Below are 18,800 nucleotides of genomic sequence, written 5' to 3'. Positions count from 1 at the left end.
AACGGCGTTTCCTGCTCTCTCTCTGCTTCTCTGACAAAATATCAAAATAAAAACTTTTGACAGAACACATTGCACCCAAGGTAAATTACCTACAATATTTTTATACAATACAAAGAATTGTAAAGATACATATTAACAGAATAAAGCCTCTTTTTTTTCCTTTTAAATCTAAAACAAAACAAAAAATAATTGCAGGACAGACGCAAAGTACTCTGACTGTTCATATCACATCAGTGCATTACTTCACCTCCTTGACTTGGGAGTATTTCAATAGTATTTTTAATTATCTTCCATGTCCTCGTTTGCACCTGAGATTTCTTTCCGGATTCAAAAGTTCGGTTGTAGAACGTGCTCGTTTAACGTGACGTAACCTTTTCGACACTGTGGAGTACCAGCATACAGGATTTTTTTTTTTACCCTAAAGTTGGATTTATTTATTTTTTTTTTTTTTTCCTGCTTTGTTTTCTTTTACAGGTAACGGCTACTTCCTAATGGTTCCCTTTTATTTTGCAATCAAGGAAGTCTGTATTCACATTACAAAAGAAGAATAGCACCAGTAACTGCATAGTAAAAAGCGGATATCTATATAGCCACTAACTCAATACAGTAAGATAGTTTAGAAGTGATACCGTTGAGGGCACTCGGACAGTACCGGTTAGGTGCGGTAAATTGGCACAGTTTTGTCGTTGCGCAACGCCTCCCCCCCCCCTCCCCCCCCAAACAAAAAGAAAACACACACGCACACACACTCAGACAAAAAAAAAAAAAAACCACCCTAAAAAATCAGAGTTTGTCACAAGTGTCAAGGTGCAGTTTGCTCGCGGTGGCGGCTCTCCTCCGGTTACATCGTCTACAGTGGTCAAAGAGTGGCAGCATCCTCTGAAGGGCTCCGACAGCCCCGGCAGCCCCAGAGCCGGTTCGTTATTCTCTTGACGATGTAGAAACAAATTCATAGGGATGGCTGTCAAAATATAGGACACTCGATTCTTAATTTAATTTTTTTTTTTTTTTTTTTAATTGTATCATCTCGTAGGCCAGCTCCCAATTAAATGAATTGTACGGGATTATTTGTGCAAAATCTTCAAAAAAAAAATTTGCTTTCTACAGTGTACTGCACCTTATGAATAAGACGTCTACAGAATGAAGTTCATCTCTTCAAGTACTTTGTACAAAGATAACACAGACACAGTCTCAAAAGGGTCTGAGATTTGCAAGTATCCTTATAACCTCAGCACTTCTGCAATAAAGCAATTGCTCTCGACGATTCAGTCTGCCCAAAGCGATTACAATTTCAGTTCACGAAAATCATCAGCAACATCAAAGTTCTAGCATTTGCATGATAAATCAGGTGAATTAAAGTAGATTAGTAGACACAAAGCAAACTATTTCACAGAGGCTGCAGTGCAAGTTCATTTAAGCTAGACAGAGAAATCATGCTACACAAACGAATTTAATGCTTTGATAATTTTTCCCTTGCAAACCCCATGAAAGCAGCTGAGGATCACCATAAGTCACTTCCATAAATTACTCTGAAGTATCTCTCCTTAAAGGAATTTTAAAGCTAGTTAATTTTTGCCCAAAGAGTTGGCTTAGCAGGTTGTTCTGGGACTCAGCGGTGCGGTAGCTGGCCGAGCCGGCCGGCTTGGCACCCCGGGCGGCACGCGGGCTGTGCAAGGAGCCGCGCGGGGACGGTGCCGGCCCCTTGGCCAACACTTGGTGGAGGCTCTTCCCCAGAATGGCCTTCCTGCGTTTCACGTCCCCGTTGGCGTGACGGAGCTCCCCCTTCTTCTGGTTGTACGTGTCCAGGACCATCTTCTTCAGTTGGGTGCCCGTTTTGGGCTTGGGTACCAGTTTGTTGCAGTGCGTCTCCCTCCTCCCGGGGGAGAGGGCAGAGGCTTCGGTGTTGCTCCAGCCGGCGCGTTTGAGCTCGCTGGCGCTCTCGCTCCTTCCTGGGCACGGGGTGCGGGCTTTTTTCTTTTTCCCGTCTCCCTCCATGTTCTCTCGGGAGCCGGAGCTGCTCCGGTGGCTCAAGGACTTGTGCTCTTTCCTCCTCTTGGGGTGAAGCTTGCCGGCAGCTTTGCTCGCCTCCACGTGGCCGTGTCTCACGGCGTTGCTGGCTGCCTCGGCTCTGGGCTGGTGGCCGGTGGATTTGCTTGGGTTGCTGCCTTGGTCCTTGGCGTTAGCGCTGCTGTCCTTAGCCTCAGGCATGGCTTTCTCCTTCCCCGAGATGGGTTGCTGACCCTCCTCGGTGCTGCCGCCGGGGCTGCCTGCACCGGGAGCCACCTCGCTGCCGGGCTGGCTACCCGCAGTCTTCTTCTGCAGGGTTGAATCTTTGGCAGCCCTGTTCAGCGTGGGTGATGCTGTCTTGTCCTTCAGGGGCAGGGGGTGGTGGCCAGCCTCTGGACATGTGGTCTTAGATGCACCTTCCCAAGAATAGGCGTCGCTGGCACTGGGGTTGCCCCACCTGTGGGTCTCCTTGGCCGGTGGAGCCTCTGCCTGTGGGGAAGGAAGCTCTGAGACTTTCTTGGCAAGCTGGAGAAATGGGATCCCATCCACGGCGTCGGTGCCTGCACTGGAATTTTCCAGGGCACCCGCTATATATTCGTCTTTGTTGCCTACGCTTGTTCTTTCATGGGCATCGGTGTAGCCACGTTTCTCGGTCAGGTGTGGAGGAGAGAGTTTTTGGTCTGTGGCCTGGTTACAAGCCAACCCAGCAAGGTCAACGGTAAACTCAGGTGAGTCCAAGAAAGGAAGTGGTTTCCCATCAAACGCTCCTTTCTCCAGCTCCTCAATAGACAGGGCAGCGATATGGCCGAGCTCCGGACTGCTCGCCACAGCCTGTGGCAAAGATGGGGAGAGGCAGGGTGGTGGAGGCAGGTTGTCAAACTGGGATTTCTCCATCTCCACCAGGAGGTCAGAGAAGTCACCCACCAGGTCTTCTGTTTTCATGGAGGGTTGGGGCAGAGGTGCTCCTGGGCCACCGGGCGCTGTAGGGAAGGAGTCAGTAGGAGCCTGCAGGCTGGGGCTTGCAGCCTCTACCAGCTGAAGGTCACTAGCGTGGTCCAGGTGGACCGGTGAGCTGCGTGCGAGTGAGCTGCCGTGGTGAGCAACCTTCCTCTTCTTGCTTGGCGGCATGCCCTCCCGGAGAGAGCTGTCCTCTTTCACCTTCTCCCTGCCCTCTCTGGGGGCAACACCAGGCCTCATGACCCCTCTGAATTTGAAAGTCTTGTTGCTTCCCACCAGGTGCTTCTCCATGTGCCGGTCGTACTGCTCTTTCTTGGAGAAGGTGTAGTTGCACATGCTGCAGATGAACGACTTCTTGATAACGTGCATGACGTCTGCGCAGAGCTCACAGGCGTACAGGGTGGTGTGCTTGATCTCCTGCTCCTCCACTATCCCATGCTCCTGGCTGAGGTGGTTTCGAAGCTCTTTGGTCTCCTGGTAGAACATCGGACACTTGTGGCACAAGTAAATCTTCTGTAAACTGTGCACGACTAAGTGCCGCTGGAGCTTGAAGGGTTTGGGAAACTGTTTGCCACAGTGATGACAGTCTCTGGAAGGATCCTTGCAGTCTGGGTGCATGGGGACAGACTTTGGGGTGCCTTCGCTTTTTGCCATGTGCTCTGGAGACGGACTGGCGGATGCTTTAGAGGAGCTGGGTGCAGGTGGCTTCGCCTTGACGTTGCTTTCCAAGGGGTCTTTCATCGCCTTGGCCTCCTGCTCGAGAGGCAGCTCCTTGGGGCTCTTGCTCTCTCTGCTAACCGCATGCTTGCTGCTGGGGTCGGCATGCCGGGAGGACCTGCTGGGCTTCCGATACATGATGGTGTTGAGGAAGTGGGTGACAGCGGCATTGTCCTCACCGAAGCAGGCTGGCAGGCCCATCACGGACTTCTGTGCTTGCCCCTTGCGAGCGAACTGGGTGGCGTGCTCCCGGAGATGCTCATTGTACATCCAGACGTCAGAGATCTCCTTCAGGCACATCCCGCAAGCCCACAGACCGGCTTTGTTTTTGGCGTGCTTCTCCTTCAGATGGTCCCTCAGCTGCTCCCGGGAGCTGAATTTGCGCTGGACACACATGTAGCAGGTAGGCGGAGGGGAGGGGTTGTGGGAGAGCTTGTGGAAGTCCAGCTCCCCTAACGTCAGGAACCACTGGAAGCAGACTTTGCATTTGTACTGCTTGTCTTTGGCCTTGATGGTTATCTCACTGCGGTTTTTCCCCAGCTTCCCGTCTTCTAGCTTACTTCTGTGCTTGCTGTGCTGGCCCGGCTTTGGCTTGAAACTCACAGCGTTGTCCTCCCCATGGCCAGGAAGATCTTCGCAAGGGCCGAAGAAGCACATGTCTCTCATTTTCAGCTTTGCGTTCAGCATCTCGATGTCGATGGTATGAAATTCGGGAGAGTCTGAATCTTCGTTAGCCTTGCCGTTGTAGGGCTCCTCCGCCAGGTTGGGGAGCTCGGAGCTTGCTTCTCTGAGTGAGTGCTCATCCTCAAGGTCCATCAGAGGCTCAAACATGTCCTCGGCAGAGAGGCTTTCTCCCTCCTTCTCCAGACTTCCCCAGATGTTCAAGCTGGGGACGTTGTCCACTTGGCTGTTTTGGCACAGGAAGGTTAGCATGTTGTCTTCCAGGTCAATGTCCTCCTTCCCTTGGTCGGTCTTCTCGCAGTCTGACCTCGGTGCAATGCTTTTAGATCCGCTGGGAGGAGCATCTCCGCTCTTCGCCTTGCTGCTGTGACACATGTTTAGCATTAAGGCGTCGTCGACAGAGATGGTTTCATATTCACAAGGGTCCTCCCTGGTGACACAGAAAGAGCTGGTTTCGCTGAGGTCAGAAGCTAATCGGATCGTGAAGAGGTCGATGGCACCCGCTGGCTGGAGGTTTACCTCGGTGACGGGCTTGGGTTTCTTGCTGCGCTTCCCATACACCCGTGTGCACTTTCTCCGGATGAACTGGTCATCCCGGGGGAAGAGCTGGGAGAATGTGGAGTCATCATCAAACAAGCTCTGGAGGTCCGAGACGGCCGTGCTCTCCACACAGTGCTCTCTGCCCAGTGGCACGTCTGCCTTCGCCCATCGCTTTGGCTCCGCAGGAGGAGGGCTGGTCCCTGGCACGGTCTGCAGAGCGCCTTGCCCAGGAGCCTTTTGGGTCGTTTCTGAATCACACGTCTCCAGGGGCAGACCCTCTTCAGCGGGAGCCATGGGACCCTGTGGGGCACTGCTCCAGTTCCCAGTGCTGCTGCCTGCTGCAGGACTGTCTCCTGTCTCAGCATCCATCTCCTCCGTGCCATCAGCACCACGATGCTGCTCTTTGCCTACCTTGCCCAATCCCTTCTCCACTTGCTTCACAAACCTGCTAACCCATTTTTTGCAAGCCTGTGTGTCTTCCACTCCATTTGGATCTTCCACCTCCCCAGGACAGGCGACCGTGCCCGTTACTGACTCCTTGCTGACCATCTCCTTTGAAGACACAATCCTGTCGCCCAGGTCCTCTGCAAGCTCAGCTGCACAAGGGGACTGTTTAGCTTTTTGAGAGTGCTGGGTTGAGTTGGACCTATTTTGCTCCTCTGTGGAGATGCAACCACCTGGCTCGTGCAAGCCCTCCATGATCCCGGGCAGACCGGAGCTGAGGAGAGCAGAGGGAGGACCTGCGTTCTTCTCCAGCTCACACGGACCATCGGGCTCATTTCTGCTGGGAAATACCTTTGCTTTCCTTCGTCTCACTTTCCTGTTTAGCTTCTTTTCAGAATTGCCGTTCACTTCTCCAGGATCTTTGCTTTGGCTCTTTCTGCCCTTTTCTCCCTTCCTGGCTTGCCGTCCCGAGTCCAGCTTCCCGGCTGCCGCCTCGCCTGCTCCCCTCGTCTCCAAGCGCGGTCCCTTTGCTTTCATCTCCCTCTGCAGAACACGTGTGCGGTGCAGCTCCTGGGACATCTCGAAGGAGATCACGCTGAGGTCGCTGAGCACTCTGCTGACCACTTCTTCCATCTGCATGCTGGGGTCTTTCTCCAGGTCTGGGCATATTCTCCTGGGGACATGTTCAACGTTGGTGGTCGGCATCTGTGAGCTGCAGGTTTTGTCTTTGACCGAAGTCTTCAGGCTCCTCCTGGGCACCTTTTGGGCTGCTTTCGATGTCTTGTCTGCAGGAATGAAAGTGGACCTGGGAGTCTTGCTGGGCTGTGGCATGCCACCGTTCTTCACCTGGTGCTTGACAGCTTTGTGCCTGGTCAGGCCAGGCTTGGACCGGAAAGTGGCTGAACAAATGTCGCAGGTCACCGGGAGCCCATTTGGCTTCTTTTCTTTGTGCAGTTCATTTTGGGAAGGGTTTGGAGTACTGTCAGGTGTGTTGCCCTCTCCTTGGCCCATACTGTTTAACACACAACTCCCAGCTTCTCCAGCCCCATGGCTTTTGGGTTTCTCCCCTTTTAAACTGTTTCCACCGCTCTCTGTGGTTTTGGAAAGACCAAGTTTCACCTCTGCTGCCTCTGAAAACTCATGGCCATTTAATTCAGCAGGACCAAGATCTCCAATCCTTGTAAGACCTCTACTGACAGCAGCTGGCACCTGCTGAACAACAAAACCATTGGACAAAGCCTCTGCTTCACTTTGATGCTTATTTCTATCATCAGAGCAGCTTTCAAGCTTGTTCACTTGATTCAGGTTTACCTCTCTTTCTCTGATCGGCAGAAGATCTGTTGTGGGCTGGGTTGGGTAATCTTGGGTTTCCGCAGGAATGGAGTTAACAACCATATCTGTGACGGTGCATGCTTGGTTTTCTTGAAAATGAGAGCTTGACAGGACAGCACCGGCGTTTTCGGGTACCTCTTTCCCAACGCCCTCTTGGTTGAAAGGTGGTGAGCAGGGAAGAGAGCAGTCCTTCCCATGCAATTTCTGGGGACCATCCATCTCCAAGGCAGAGCCCACCAGACCATCAGTGTGCAGCAGAGCGCAAGGTCTTGCCGGCCCTTCTCTTTCAGGTGGTCCGTAGTTACCCAAAACGCCATCGGGGAGGTGACAGTGACCGTCCTCGACCGCCTCCATCGGCGCAGCCCCGCGGTGATGCAGTGAGGGAGGAAAGGTGGGTGCCCTTTTCCATGTCCCTTGCTCTACCGGGCCTATGGTGGGGTGATGGACGTGATGGCTGTTGGCCTCGGGAGGACATCTCTTCATGACGAATGAACTCGATGCGTTAAGCAGGGACGTGCCATATTCCTTCTCATCTGAGACCTGAGTGCTGAAGCTGCAGACCTCTCCTCCCTCGGCCCCACCGCTTTGCAAGCATTTGGGGTGAGAAAAATTGGTCGGCAAGGGCAAGCTAGCCGGAGATTCACCCGTGTAGTGACAGCCGTTGAGGGACTTCTTCTTGCCATTTCCTTCTCTGGGAACCTTTGCACTGACTGCAGCGGCTTTCGTCTCCGGCACCAAGTGGTGGTCCTGGTGGAGATCCTCCTCGGAGGGACCGGGAGGGCTGGTGGGACTCGCGGAAGCACTGCGCAGGGGCTGTGCCCCCTGCCCCCCCTGATTCCTTTCCAGCCTCTCCTCTGCTGCACTGCTCAGCGTTTCTTTCTCAAGCAAACTACGGCTTAAATGGGATTGCTCATGTTTTTTAAATGCCAAGGTTGCTTTGTTTTTATCTTGCTCCTGCTCTTCCATGAGCTGATCAGCTTTCTTTCCTTGCCCTGGCAGTGGGGTCACCGCTGTGTTTTTGAGTGGCGAGAGGTCATTACGCTCTTGGGAAACACCATCTGCACAGATATTAATGTCATTCGGCTCTGCATGTTCATTTGCTAAGTGCTGCAGCTCCGTTACATTATTTTGCAGCTCCGGCTTCGCAAACGTGGATTGTTTTGCACGGTAAGAGCCCGTTGCACCGAATGACTCCAGCTGCTCGCATGCACCGGTGAAAAGCACAGCCTCTTTCGCTGGGGCAGCAATATTTTCCACGTTGCCTCCAACGGGGACTTTCCCCTCCCCTTGGGCAGTGCAGTATGTCCGATTTTCCCCTTCCAAGGCACCACCACTCTCCTCTTTCTGCTCCGGCTGGACGCGGGCGATTGCAGAGGGGTGGCTGGGAGCAAGCAGCATGGGGAAGCATGGCATCAACAGCTCCTCTTCGTTGCTCTTCACCGTTCGGGCAACGAAGAGCTGGAGCTGCTGCAGAGGGTTGGCAGCCGTCTCCTGGGATGCCAACATCTTCTGGGAGCCACAGTTGCTCTCCTTGGGCAGACTCAGCATATCAAACAGCAGCACTTTTTGCTTGCTGGCTTTGTCGCCGGGTCTGGGGGCTGGATAGGTGGTGGGGCTCTTCCTCGCCTCTGTTTCTTCCATCAATGCCGACCCACCACCATCTCCTTTGAAGTCCACGGCACTTTTTGCCATTTTGGGTGACTCGGGCCTGCTTAAGGGTCTTTCGTCTGTATCTGGGACCTCTTTGATGTGAGGCGAAAAGGCAAGATCCAAGGCTGGGGTGCGACCTTGCTGAAAGCCAAATTCAGGCTTACGGTTTGGAAGATGGGCATCAAATTTCTCCAGCTCTGCAGCATCAACGAAGCTTTCATCTGCTTTCCCCCGCACAGGGAAGCTCTCGGCACTGCGCTGGCACGGCAGGGATGGCAGGGGATCTTTGGTCGCTTCTGCTGCCTCCAGGGTCTTGGGGAACACGGTGACAACAGGGGAGCTTTTTGTCACGGGGTCTGTGTAGACGGGAGCCTCCGTTTGGTCTGGCGTGTGTGAGCCAGGTAGACTTTTGGAGGAAGACCCATTTTCCATCTTTCCAGGGTCCCCTTCCTTGGCGGCCACAGCTCCCTGGAGCTGCTCGCCGCTGTCTTTGGAGCAGAAACGGTCCGTGGTGAGCGGGGCTGGTGTGCACACCCCTGCCTCCAGCGAGCCCAGCTCCACCGGGCAGGGCCAGGGCTCCCTGGGTCTCTCATAGTCCCCACGGCTGCTCTCAACGGCTGGCTTCTCGCCCTCCAGCCTCTCCCCGACGCAGAGGCTTGAACTGCCCAGCTCATCGGCCAAAAACAGTCCTTTCTCCTGGCCCGCCTCTTGCTCGACCGGCAGCGGTGGGAACTGCTCCGCCGCCTGTCCTTGCAGATGGGCAGTGACGTCTTGCTCGGGTTTCTGAAGGGCATCGGATGCCTCATTATCCAGCTTGCTGGTTTGCAGTTCACTTTCCAGCTCTGTGACTAATCGCTTGATCTCCAGCTCATCGTCTGATATGTTGTTCATAAAAGTCACATTATAATCTGTTATCCTGTCTGGCAGCGGCAGGGAGAGTTGGCTGGTGGGGACAGGTCCTTCCTCGGGGAATTTCTTGGCTAGTGGCTTCTCTACTGAAAGGTTGTGGAACTGAGTCATGTCTTCTGGCAGCATCGGAGCCACCTCATCCATGAGGGACCAGTCTTTCTCCGGCATGAACGGCGGATACGGTTGCTCAAACGGCAGCGGCTTGCTGGGGGGATTGCCGGAGCAGGCAAATGTTGTCACATAACTGTCCTTGCTCGCAGAAACGCTCTCGTACAGCGGTGGATCAAACTCGGTGACGGGAAGCTCTCCAAATATTGAAGAGGAATCGAAGCTGAGAGGGGAGGAGACCTTGCCCTGCGGCGTTTCTGCGGCGTAGGGAGAGATGCTGGCGTGCTTCTGCTCGAAGGAGCTGGTGTTGATGTCATCCCGGCATAAGTACACGTCATCCATGTGTGAGGAGCCCAAGGCCGGGGGCTTTGAGAAGATGTTGTCATCGTAGTGACCGGGAAGGCCTTTGGGATCAAAAAACGCGTTGTCGCTGCTGACATATGGATCGGGCGCCTTGGTAGTGAGCATCATCCCCACTGCATCCCCCCCGTACGGGGCAACCGGCGTGGGATACTCCTTCCGACCGTCACAGAGCCCGTGTGCCTTCAAGTATTTAATGCCCGCTTCCGAGTAGGCGGCACTCACGTTGCCAGGACTAGCTTCGTTACCGCCGTGGGATGGAGCAATTAGCTCTTCCGCATGGTACTTCAGCCCATCGCTCGTGAAAGGGGCAAACTGATGCCTCTGGTTGACCATGGTCAGCTCGGCTGAGTCCTGAGCCTCCAGGGTGGGTTCTCCTGCCTCACCCGTGTGCTTTGCTGCTCCTTTGGGCTCTTCTGCTCCCTCCTTACAGGAGAGCCCGACGGGGCTCTTGCCCGAGGCGGCCGTGCTGGGCAGCTGCCTTTCCTGGGGCTGCGGTAACGGCTCCTCCTTCGCACAGTCCGTCGCAGCAACATCTGGTTCAGTACTCGGACGTGTCCTGGAGCCTGCTAGCAAAGGTTTGGCTGAACCAAACCGCCTGCTCCCCCTGGAAAAGTCCTCTTTGCTCTTCTGGCTCTTCTTTGGGCTCCTGTCCTCGGGAAGGCTGAGAGGAGTCCTTGGCACGTGTGCCGGGCTGCCCGAGCGCCTCCTCCTCTGCGTGCCTCCCTTCTCACAGCCCGAGCCGGCCCCATCAGTGCAGGGCGGGCTAGTGCCCGTCTCGCCGGGCACGCTACCGCTGTGGTTGCTGCCAGTAGACGACTGGCTGCTCCGTCTGCGGACTCTGGCGGGACAATCCTCTTTCTCGGCATCCTCCTGGCTCGGGACCCCCCTGTGCTCCTGTGCCTCTCTTTTCTGACCGTCCCTTTTCCGGCTGTAGCTCCAGGCTGGGTCTTTCTCTTTGGCTCTCTCGCTTCTTCCCGGGCGTTTCTTGCTGAAGCTGTACTTGGTCCTCCCGATGAATCCCGTGCCGTGCTTCTTCCTCCCCCGGAGCTTGCTGCACTCTGCCCCATCATCATCCGAGTCGGAGACGTAGTCGTACTCCCGAAACCTGCCCTCCTTGGTGGCTGGCACCAGCCTCTCAGTGACCTGGGGGAACTGCGCCTGCTTGCTGCTCTTCACCTGCAGTTTGTGGAGCTTGTTCTTCTGCTGCACGATCTTGTGAATGAGCTCCTTGCTCCACGTCCCGCTTCGGGGCTTCCGCTTCTTCATGTCCTTCATGGAGAACCGGGGTGGCTTGGAGCTCTTGGTGGCAACACCTGGTCCCACCTCGCTCTTCGTTGGAGGCTCCTGGCTGAGCTTCCTGGGATGCTTTTGGCTGGAGGTGGACTTGGAGGAGGTGGTGGCCGGTGGGATGCTGTTCTTCCTGCCCGCCCGCAGCCTGGCCGTCCTCTCCGCTCCTGCTGCCCCGGGATCCGGATCCTGGGCTGCCAACCTCCGTGCCACCCTCCCCTTGTGAAGGTGCTGCTTTCCTGCCCCTCTCTTCACCTGCTCCCCACCCGGGTGGCCATCCTCGTACAAATAGCTGGCCTTGGGCTGGCCTGCTGCCTTCTCCTCTGCTGCTGCCTGCTTTGATTTGCTCTCTGAGGCCAGGGCTTCCTTCGCCTTGTGGGACATCCCACCGCTGGCCGCCTTCACGCCCGTCAGCTCCTCGTCAGCAAACACGTCTATGAAGCTGCTGTCGATCTCCGGGTTATCTGACTGGTACCCCAGGCCGTTGAGGGCTTCGGTGATCAGGCTGTCCAGCTTGGCGTCGTCGATGTCCAGGTCCGAGGCGGTGAGTGGCAAGGAGCTGGTAGCGAGGCCATTGAAGAGGCCGCCCTTCAGAGCATCTTCCTTGCCCTCGCTTTTGCTTTCCCCATCCAGCAAGAAGTCATCGCTCTTGTTCAACACCAACAAATGCGCCTGGGGGTCCGGGGAGAGCCCCAGGCTGGGGGGCTTGGGGGGCTCTGGGGGGAGCGCTTTCCTCCCCTCGGCTGCCCGGGGAGCATCCTTGCCCTCTCCCTGGGGAGCGGGATGGGAGGCACAGAACTGGCGGTGCTGCAGGAAGGAGGAGAGGTTGCTGTAGTTCTGGTCGCACTGCTTGCACGTCAGGAGCACGTCCAGCTGGTCCAGGCTGGCACTGCTGAGCGAGCTGGCCAGCAAGTGATGGGAGGAGTATGGCGGTGGAGGCTGCTCCCCGTCCAGCCCATCCGAGCATCCTTTGGCCATCTCCACGCCAGGTTTGTGGAACGGGCTTGCCGGGGCGCATTTCAGGAGGTTGTCATCTTTCAGGGCATCGGGAGGGAAGTGGAAGGCCTTGACGGAGTCCGGGGGGTGGTAATGAAGCGAGCCTGAGCTCAGGACGTCGGAGGGGTGGAAGGTTTTGTTGCTGTCCTTGGGATGGCAGGGGTGCTGGAAGAAGGGAGAGGGGGTCAGCGCTCCGGACATCTGGCTGTCTTCAAAGCCGGGGTTGAGCGGGCTGCTGGACATGGGGGAGAGCGACGAGCAGGTGCTGCCGCAGGTGGGGTTGGGGACAGGGGACGGCAGCGGGGACTCGCAAGGCGAGGCAGCCACCAAGGCCGACGGCGGCAGGACCAGCGCTGAGCCCGAAGAGCTCCTTGAGGGAGGAGGAGGAGGAGGAGGAGGAGGACCCGCTTGACCCATGCTGTAGAAGAGGGCTTTGCTTCTCGAATCGCAGGCGGGAGACCCCGGCTCCTTCCCACTTTCGAAAGAGAAAGCGCCCGTCGAGTTGGGGTCTCCCCTCTGGACCCCGAGGCTCTCTCCCGTCAAGAGCTTTTTGCCGTGATACCCCGGAGAGTTACTTATGGGGGGCCCTTTCTGGGCTTTCCCGCTCCCTTGCCACTCCGACGTGCCCAGGGGGAAGGGGAGCTTCTGGCTGGTGATCTGTCTCGACAGCTCTAGCCTGTTTTGACCGGGCATTGCAGAAGCGAGGTGTATTTGCTGCCAAGGCATCCTGGCATTTTTCTGCCTGTGCTGCCTCTGCTCGGGGCCAGACTGGCACTCGAATGAGAACTGGTTTCCAACAGGGTTTGAATAAGGTGCTGAATTCTGATCCATGGGAGAAAACGCCTTAGTGGCACCTTCCCAAGCTTGCACAAGCCTGGGGTGGGTGGGTGCCGTAGTGGGAATGCTTGTCTCGAAAGGCACGGATCCTGCGCTGGCGCTGCCCGCGGGGGAACTGCAATAGGCTTTGCTCGGAAAGTGCACTTGGGAGAGAGAGTTTGGTGGCATGTTCCTTCTCAGAGGGCTGCTCTGGACCAGCAGCCGCGGGCTGGGGACACTGTCTTTCGCTGAGGCTTGCCTCTTACCGACTGGCTTTGGCATACTAGGCGAGTGTAAACTAGACGGAAAAACAGCTTGGTTTTCTTGGAAAGTGCTTGGGTTTTGGTCAATAGCACCAGACGACGAGAGAGCACCATTGGGGTCGGCGGGATGCTCGCTCCTGCCCTTGCAGCACGGCAGCGGGCCGTGGTGCAGGGCCGGCAGCGGCGGCGGCGGGTGCAGGAAGGGCGGCAGCGGTGGCGGTGGTGGGGCGGGCAAGCCGTACAGCCTGCCCTCGGGGGACACGCTCTCGTAGGAGCCGCCGCTCAGCACCTCCTCTTGCCACTCTCTGGAGGACGAGTGGAAGGCGAAGGTGCCGTGAGCCAGCTGGCCGGCGGCGAGCCCCACGTCCAGGTAGTCCTGGCTCGCCGCATCGCTGCGGTACGGCTCCTTCCCCGAGTCGTGCAGCAGCTGGAAGGGGTACTGGCACGGCAAAGCCCCCAGACCGTGGGCGCTGGCTTTGCCGCCCTCGGGGAAAGAGCTGGGCTTCTGCACCGAGACCCCGTAGCTAGCACCGGCGAAGCTCTTCTCCGGGGAAGGCCAGGCGTCGGCCCCGTTCGCCTGAAACTCTAAATAATGTAGCTGCCCATTGGTGCCGGGGCTCTTGAGGGGGATGCCGGCAGCGGGGGGCTGCCCTTTGGGGCCGTGGCGGGGAGCAGGCTGTGAGGTATAGTTGGCGGAGGTACGGCCGGTGGCGGCATCGGGGAAGCAGCGGCCGAAGCCGAGGTCTTCTTGCCGGAGCTCGGCCTCGCGCTGGGGGATGCTGGGCACGTGGAAGCGGTAGCTGCCGGCCACGGGGCCGTGATTTGCCTCCGGCTTCTTCGGGGGGGTCACCTTCTGCTGGGGGTAGGCGATGCCGATGGTGGGGTTCGGCCGCGCGCCAGTGATGCTGAGCCGGTAAAGCTGATGGTGGCCCCGCTCGCCCTTCCCCGAGCGCCGGCTGCGCTCGCGGGCTCGACCCTTCCCCGGGGGGGACTGGGGGCTGCCCTTGACCTCTTCCCAGGCGCCGTCGTTGCCAAACTTGGGTTTGCGGTGGAGGGATTTGAAATCGATCTTTCCCGCTTGCTGCGGCCGGATCACGGCTTCCCGCTGGCTGTGGGGCTCCTTGTCCTTGGGGCCGGGGAAGGGGGACGTGCCCTCCCCACCGAGCGCCCTCCCATCCTTCTCCCCGCAGCCTTCAAAGCCAAAGTCCTTGTCGGGGTCTTTGGGGCCGGCCTCAGTATCGCCGATGGTGTAAACATGCTGGGTCTCTCCAGTCATGATACCGAGGAGGGGGAAAGGCTAGAAAGCCCCGTTTTCCCGTCCCGCTGCGAGCTGCCGTCCCTCCGTCACGGGCCTGGTCCTCCGCTGATGGGCACCGGGGCGGCGAGAGGGGCAGCGGCTCCCCGGGGCCGGGGCGGCGCGGGGTCCCGAGCGCCGGTGGGGCTCTGCCGCATCGTTTCAGACCTGGAGAGAAAGAGAGAAAAGAGAGAAAGAGCGGCCGTCAGCCGGGGAGGGGGCCAGCGGAGGGAGGGGAGATATTTTGGCCCCTTTTCTTGACGCCGCGGTGGGGAGGGGGACAGAGGAAGGGGCAGAACGACCCCCTCGAGCAGCCCCGGGGCGAAGCCCTCCAGCTTTGGCTCTGCAAAGGATGCTCGGAGCATTTCACCTTTGGCAAAAGCTGCTGAGGGAGGCACTTTTTTTCCTCCCGGGAAAGCTATTTCTGGGTACGACTTAGCAACATAAGCAGAAAAAGATGACAGAAGAGCTCCACCTACGGATTAGCGGGAAGGGCTGTCGGGCTGGGCTGGGAGAGGCGTCCTGGAAAGGGCTCTCTGTCCCCCTGTCCCCCTGTCCCCGTGTCCCCACGTCCCGGCTCCCATGGCCGGAGGGACGGCGAGCTTGGGCTGTGCAGCAAAAGGCTTTTGCTCCACCTCGGTTCCCCCCCGGCGCATCCCTTCGACCTCGCTGCCCCTCCACCAAAGCCTTGCTCCGAAACCCCCGGAGAAAGGACTTGAGCTGCTGCTGCCTCTGCCTTCACTTTAACACCACCTGCAAATTGCCCTCGCAATTTTAGACGCTGTTAGGTAGGTGAAAGAATAACAGCTAAGTCCCGAATTTACCAGCTGATTTTACAATACAGGACCTCAGGGCATTGGACGTGAAGCCCAAGTCAGGCGCAGCCTTTTAAAAGGTACCACCAGGATTTTAGCCCCAGGCACAGGTTATATTAAAAAGAAGAGTGAAGCCCTGTTTTAAAGAGTCTCTTTTTAAAAGTCTGTAGGAAACAGAAAGGGTTTCTTTCTCCTTCCTCGCTAGAAACGCCTCTGTACTGTCTGCCGCAGGGGGCAAAGGCATGATACTGCTGGGAGCTGGGGAGGGGGCGACCCGGCTGCAACGAAATGTGAAATTCAGCTTATTAGTCTTCTCCTGGGTGAAATTCTTACAGCTCCCCAGCCCCATTCGGGGTCCACCCCGCACCGCACAGCCTCGCCATCCCTGCCCAGCAGCGATCTGAGCAGAAAATACGAATTTCTGCAAGAAAAGGGGAGCGTCCTGCATCTATTCGGGGTCTCTGCAGCGTGCACGGGTCGTCTCAGTTCACATTCGACGCTTTGCGTGCGCACAGCAGCCGGGGCGAGCGCCCGGCGCTCCGCGATGCTGCTACAGCACCTATGTGTTAATAATATTGTCATCGTGTATGTATAGAGGCGGCGGAGGCGCGGCTGCGTCCCCGCCGCTCCTTCTGCAAAGATGCTGCGAGCCTTTGCAGGGAGGGGAAGGCAACGCAGCGGGGAGAGCCCAGGGGGGGCTCCTGGGGGTCCCCTCTCTGATTAGAGCTGCCGGGCTCAAATTCCTCCACCGTTTCACACCCCGCTAAGTGAAATGAATGCGGGGCTGATTCGGCCAGACCCTATGCGTTCGCCCCCCGCGTGCCGGCCAAAGCTCACACGCGGCCCTTTGGCACGCAAGGGTTTTGCTTGCAAAACAATGCGCCACTTATGCCGCTTCCAGCCACAACTGCAAAGCCTGTTTGCTGCTGTTTAAATTTGCAAAGGCTCCTTGCCAAGATAAAATACCCAAGGCCAGCGCTCGCTACATTATCACAGTCGTGCTCTTTCAGCCACATAAAGGAGCCCTTTTTTTTTTTTTTTTTTTTTTGGAAGGAAAGGCTCGTTTGTGTATCCGTAAAGCTGCAGGATTTGCATGGCAAGGGCTGGGGTTTGCTGGTGCATTAATGCTGAGCGCCAGGAGAAACAAACACTGTGCTCCCTGTGCTGGCAGAGTGATGGAGATGGGGAAAGCGGAGCCGGTGGCACGCAGGACTGTCCTGCTGAGGAAGGGGATCCACGTGCCGTGCCCGGATGCCCGGCAGTGGTGGCAGAGCCTGGGCAGGAGACGGGCACGAATTTATCCCGTACAAACGACAGACGGCGCGTGGCGATAAGGGCAAGGTGTAAATTAGAGCTTCGTTCCCCAAAACCCTGACGCTTGTCCCTGCGCCGGGGCTTGGGGGTCCCCCGTCCCTGCGTGGGGGTCCCTCCCGCTGGTGCGTCACCATCTGCAAAGCCAGCGGCGGGGCACGATGGCACGGCAGCCCTGGGAGCAGCACGGCGCAGAAATCTGGAGCCTCTCGGCGAGGCTCAGCCAGTGCCGCTCCCGATGGGGCGTTCGATAAGGAAGGCTGGGCGTGCTGATTTAAAGCGATATTCCCCAGGTAGCTGCCTGCATCCATCACCCGAGGGTTTATGAATCCAGCCCAAACATAGTTCGCCCCTTGTGGGATGGGAAATCCAGAATAAAATGAAAATAGGGACCATTTAATTTTTTTTTTTTTTTTTTTTTTTACAGGCTCTCAGCCCGCTCCTTAGCCTGCCCCGGGGACCAGGCTCCTCTTTGGGTTACCGCTGGCATCGCTTCTTGGCTTTTTATGTTTCAGCTCCTGGAAGAGGAGGTGGAAGGGGATGGGATGGGGGCAAAGGAAGGTTATGCTTTAAAAAAAGCATGTGATATTTATTACCAGGCTGCCTGGCCACAGGGAGAGCGATCCCCACCTGCAATTGCGTGCCCTGCCTGGTGCTCAGCCCTTTCGCCCGTCCCTGGAGCATCCTCCCATGCTGGGGCGGACACGGGGCCACCCACAGCCTCCTGCAGCCCCTCTGCGGCTCGGGGACACAGGGACAAGCCGAGCAGCGATGGCAGGAGCCTGGCTGGCAAGGCAGAGCCCTAGCCTCCCGCTCCGCGGGGCAGGTCCCACCCTGCCGGGAGCCCCAACATGCCAGACGGGTTGTGATTCACCGCCCCGGCTCTCCGGCACCTGGAGCCAAGCGGCTCGGCTCTCCGCACCCTGAGAGCCAACCGTGCCCGAGGGGCAGAGCCGAGGGTCCCCTGGGGCTGCCCGTGCTCCCCGAGCACCTTAGCGCTTCCCCATCCCTTTAGCACTTATTCCTGCGGGGCTGTCCCAGCACGTACGTCCTGGGGGGCTGCGTCACCCCCGGCCCTGATAGCGTCTCCTTCCCAAGAGAGAAGAGCTGGGAATCCCACCAGCAGGATGCTGAAGCTTTGCATCTCAGCCGGGACACCGTATGGGGACCACACCACGAAGACCCAGGGGACCACCACGTCCCCCACCGCGGGCAGGGCAGCAGCGGGTGAAGCATCTCCCCGGGTCTCAACCCCGCTCTGGAGGAAACAGCAAAAAAAAACAACCAAACCCCCCCCAACACCCAACAAGAAAACCCCACCAGCTGCTGAAGCAAAGCACAAAGAAAGGGCTGGATCGGCGGCTCTGCCTGCGGAGGGGCAGGTTCAGCCCCACTGCCCAGCCCCTGCCCGGGCTTAGTCGAACATCGCTTTGGGAGGAAGGAAAAACTCCTTCCCCAGGGCGGGGAGCGGGGGGATGGCCTCACCGGGGGACCGGGGAGAGCCAGGTTCAGCGCTCGGCTCGGCCTCTCCCTTGCATGACCTTGGGTAAGTCAGTTAATCATGGTGACTCAGCCCTCCATCTGTAAATCAGGCCCGATAATGCTTCCCTTCGCCTATCTGCTCTTTGTATCGTCTATTGAGATTAGCAAGGCAGGGACTGTTCTTGCTATTTGTATGTACAGTGCCCAGTCTGGCGAAGCCCTGATGGGGCTGGGAGACGTGCAGGGCTGGGTCGAAGGGGCTCCGGTTGGGGTGGGGGTCCTGGGGCTGCGGCTCCAGTCGGGGTTTGGCACGGGCGAGCTGGCAGGCTGCTCCTCCGAGGCGAATAAACAACCATCCCAGGATGGGGCTGCTGTTATCTGGGTGGGTATCGCGGCCAGAGGCACGGCGGTTTTGGCAATGATGGCTCCGGGACGGGCGTGGGAGTGGGTGGGAAGGAAAAAAAAAAGAAGAAAAAAAAAAATCGAGATGCCAGTTGGGTGGCATCACCCAGGCGAATGCCCTTCGCTGCGGCTGGTGGGAGGGAGATGGCATGTGGGGGTCCCAAAATGAACCCCCCTGGCTCTGCAAGACGTGGGGGTGACTCTGAACACGCTTTGGGTTTTTGTCCCCCAAAAAGGGGCATTTAACCGCTGCCTAAAGGATTTAAATCCTACCCAGGCGGGTCGATCCTATCCAGGCACGGCTTTGGCCAAGGCTCTGAAAAATCCCTTCCCCTTGTGAACTGGCCCCTTCTCAAAGCCCGGCGCCTCTTTAAACTTTCTGCCTCTCGCAGCCGGGCTGCTGCGGGGCCAGAAAAGCAGCCGGGG

The 18,800-nt window shown here is 57.5% G+C and overlaps 1 protein-coding gene across 7 annotated transcripts in view; it reads right to left on the bottom strand.

The window, feature by feature from the left end:
• Positions 1 to 295: 295 nt before the first annotated feature.
• Positions 296 to 18,800, bottom strand: part of ZNF469 (zinc finger protein 469) — a 71,858-nt gene continuing 53,353 nt past the window's right edge. For all 7 annotated transcript variants that reach the window (XM_075511050.1, XM_075511051.1, XM_075511055.1 and 4 more), the window contains one exon: positions 296 to 14,532. In XM_075511050.1, coding sequence (XP_075367165.1) covers positions 1,525 to 14,346 — 12,822 coding nt within the window. In that variant the 5' untranslated portion in view covers positions 14,347 to 14,532 and the 3' untranslated portion in view covers positions 296 to 1,524. The remainder of the gene's footprint in view (positions 14,533 to 18,800) is intronic.

Source organism: Mycteria americana, chromosome 8 (assembly GCF_035582795.1).
Source record: "Mycteria americana isolate JAX WOST 10 ecotype Jacksonville Zoo and Gardens chromosome 8, USCA_MyAme_1.0, whole genome shotgun sequence".
Classification (NCBI taxonomy): domain Eukaryota; kingdom Metazoa; phylum Chordata; class Aves; order Ciconiiformes; family Ciconiidae; genus Mycteria; species Mycteria americana.
Note: the sequence above shows the minus strand (reverse complement) of the source record. Positions and strands in the feature narration are given on the sequence as shown.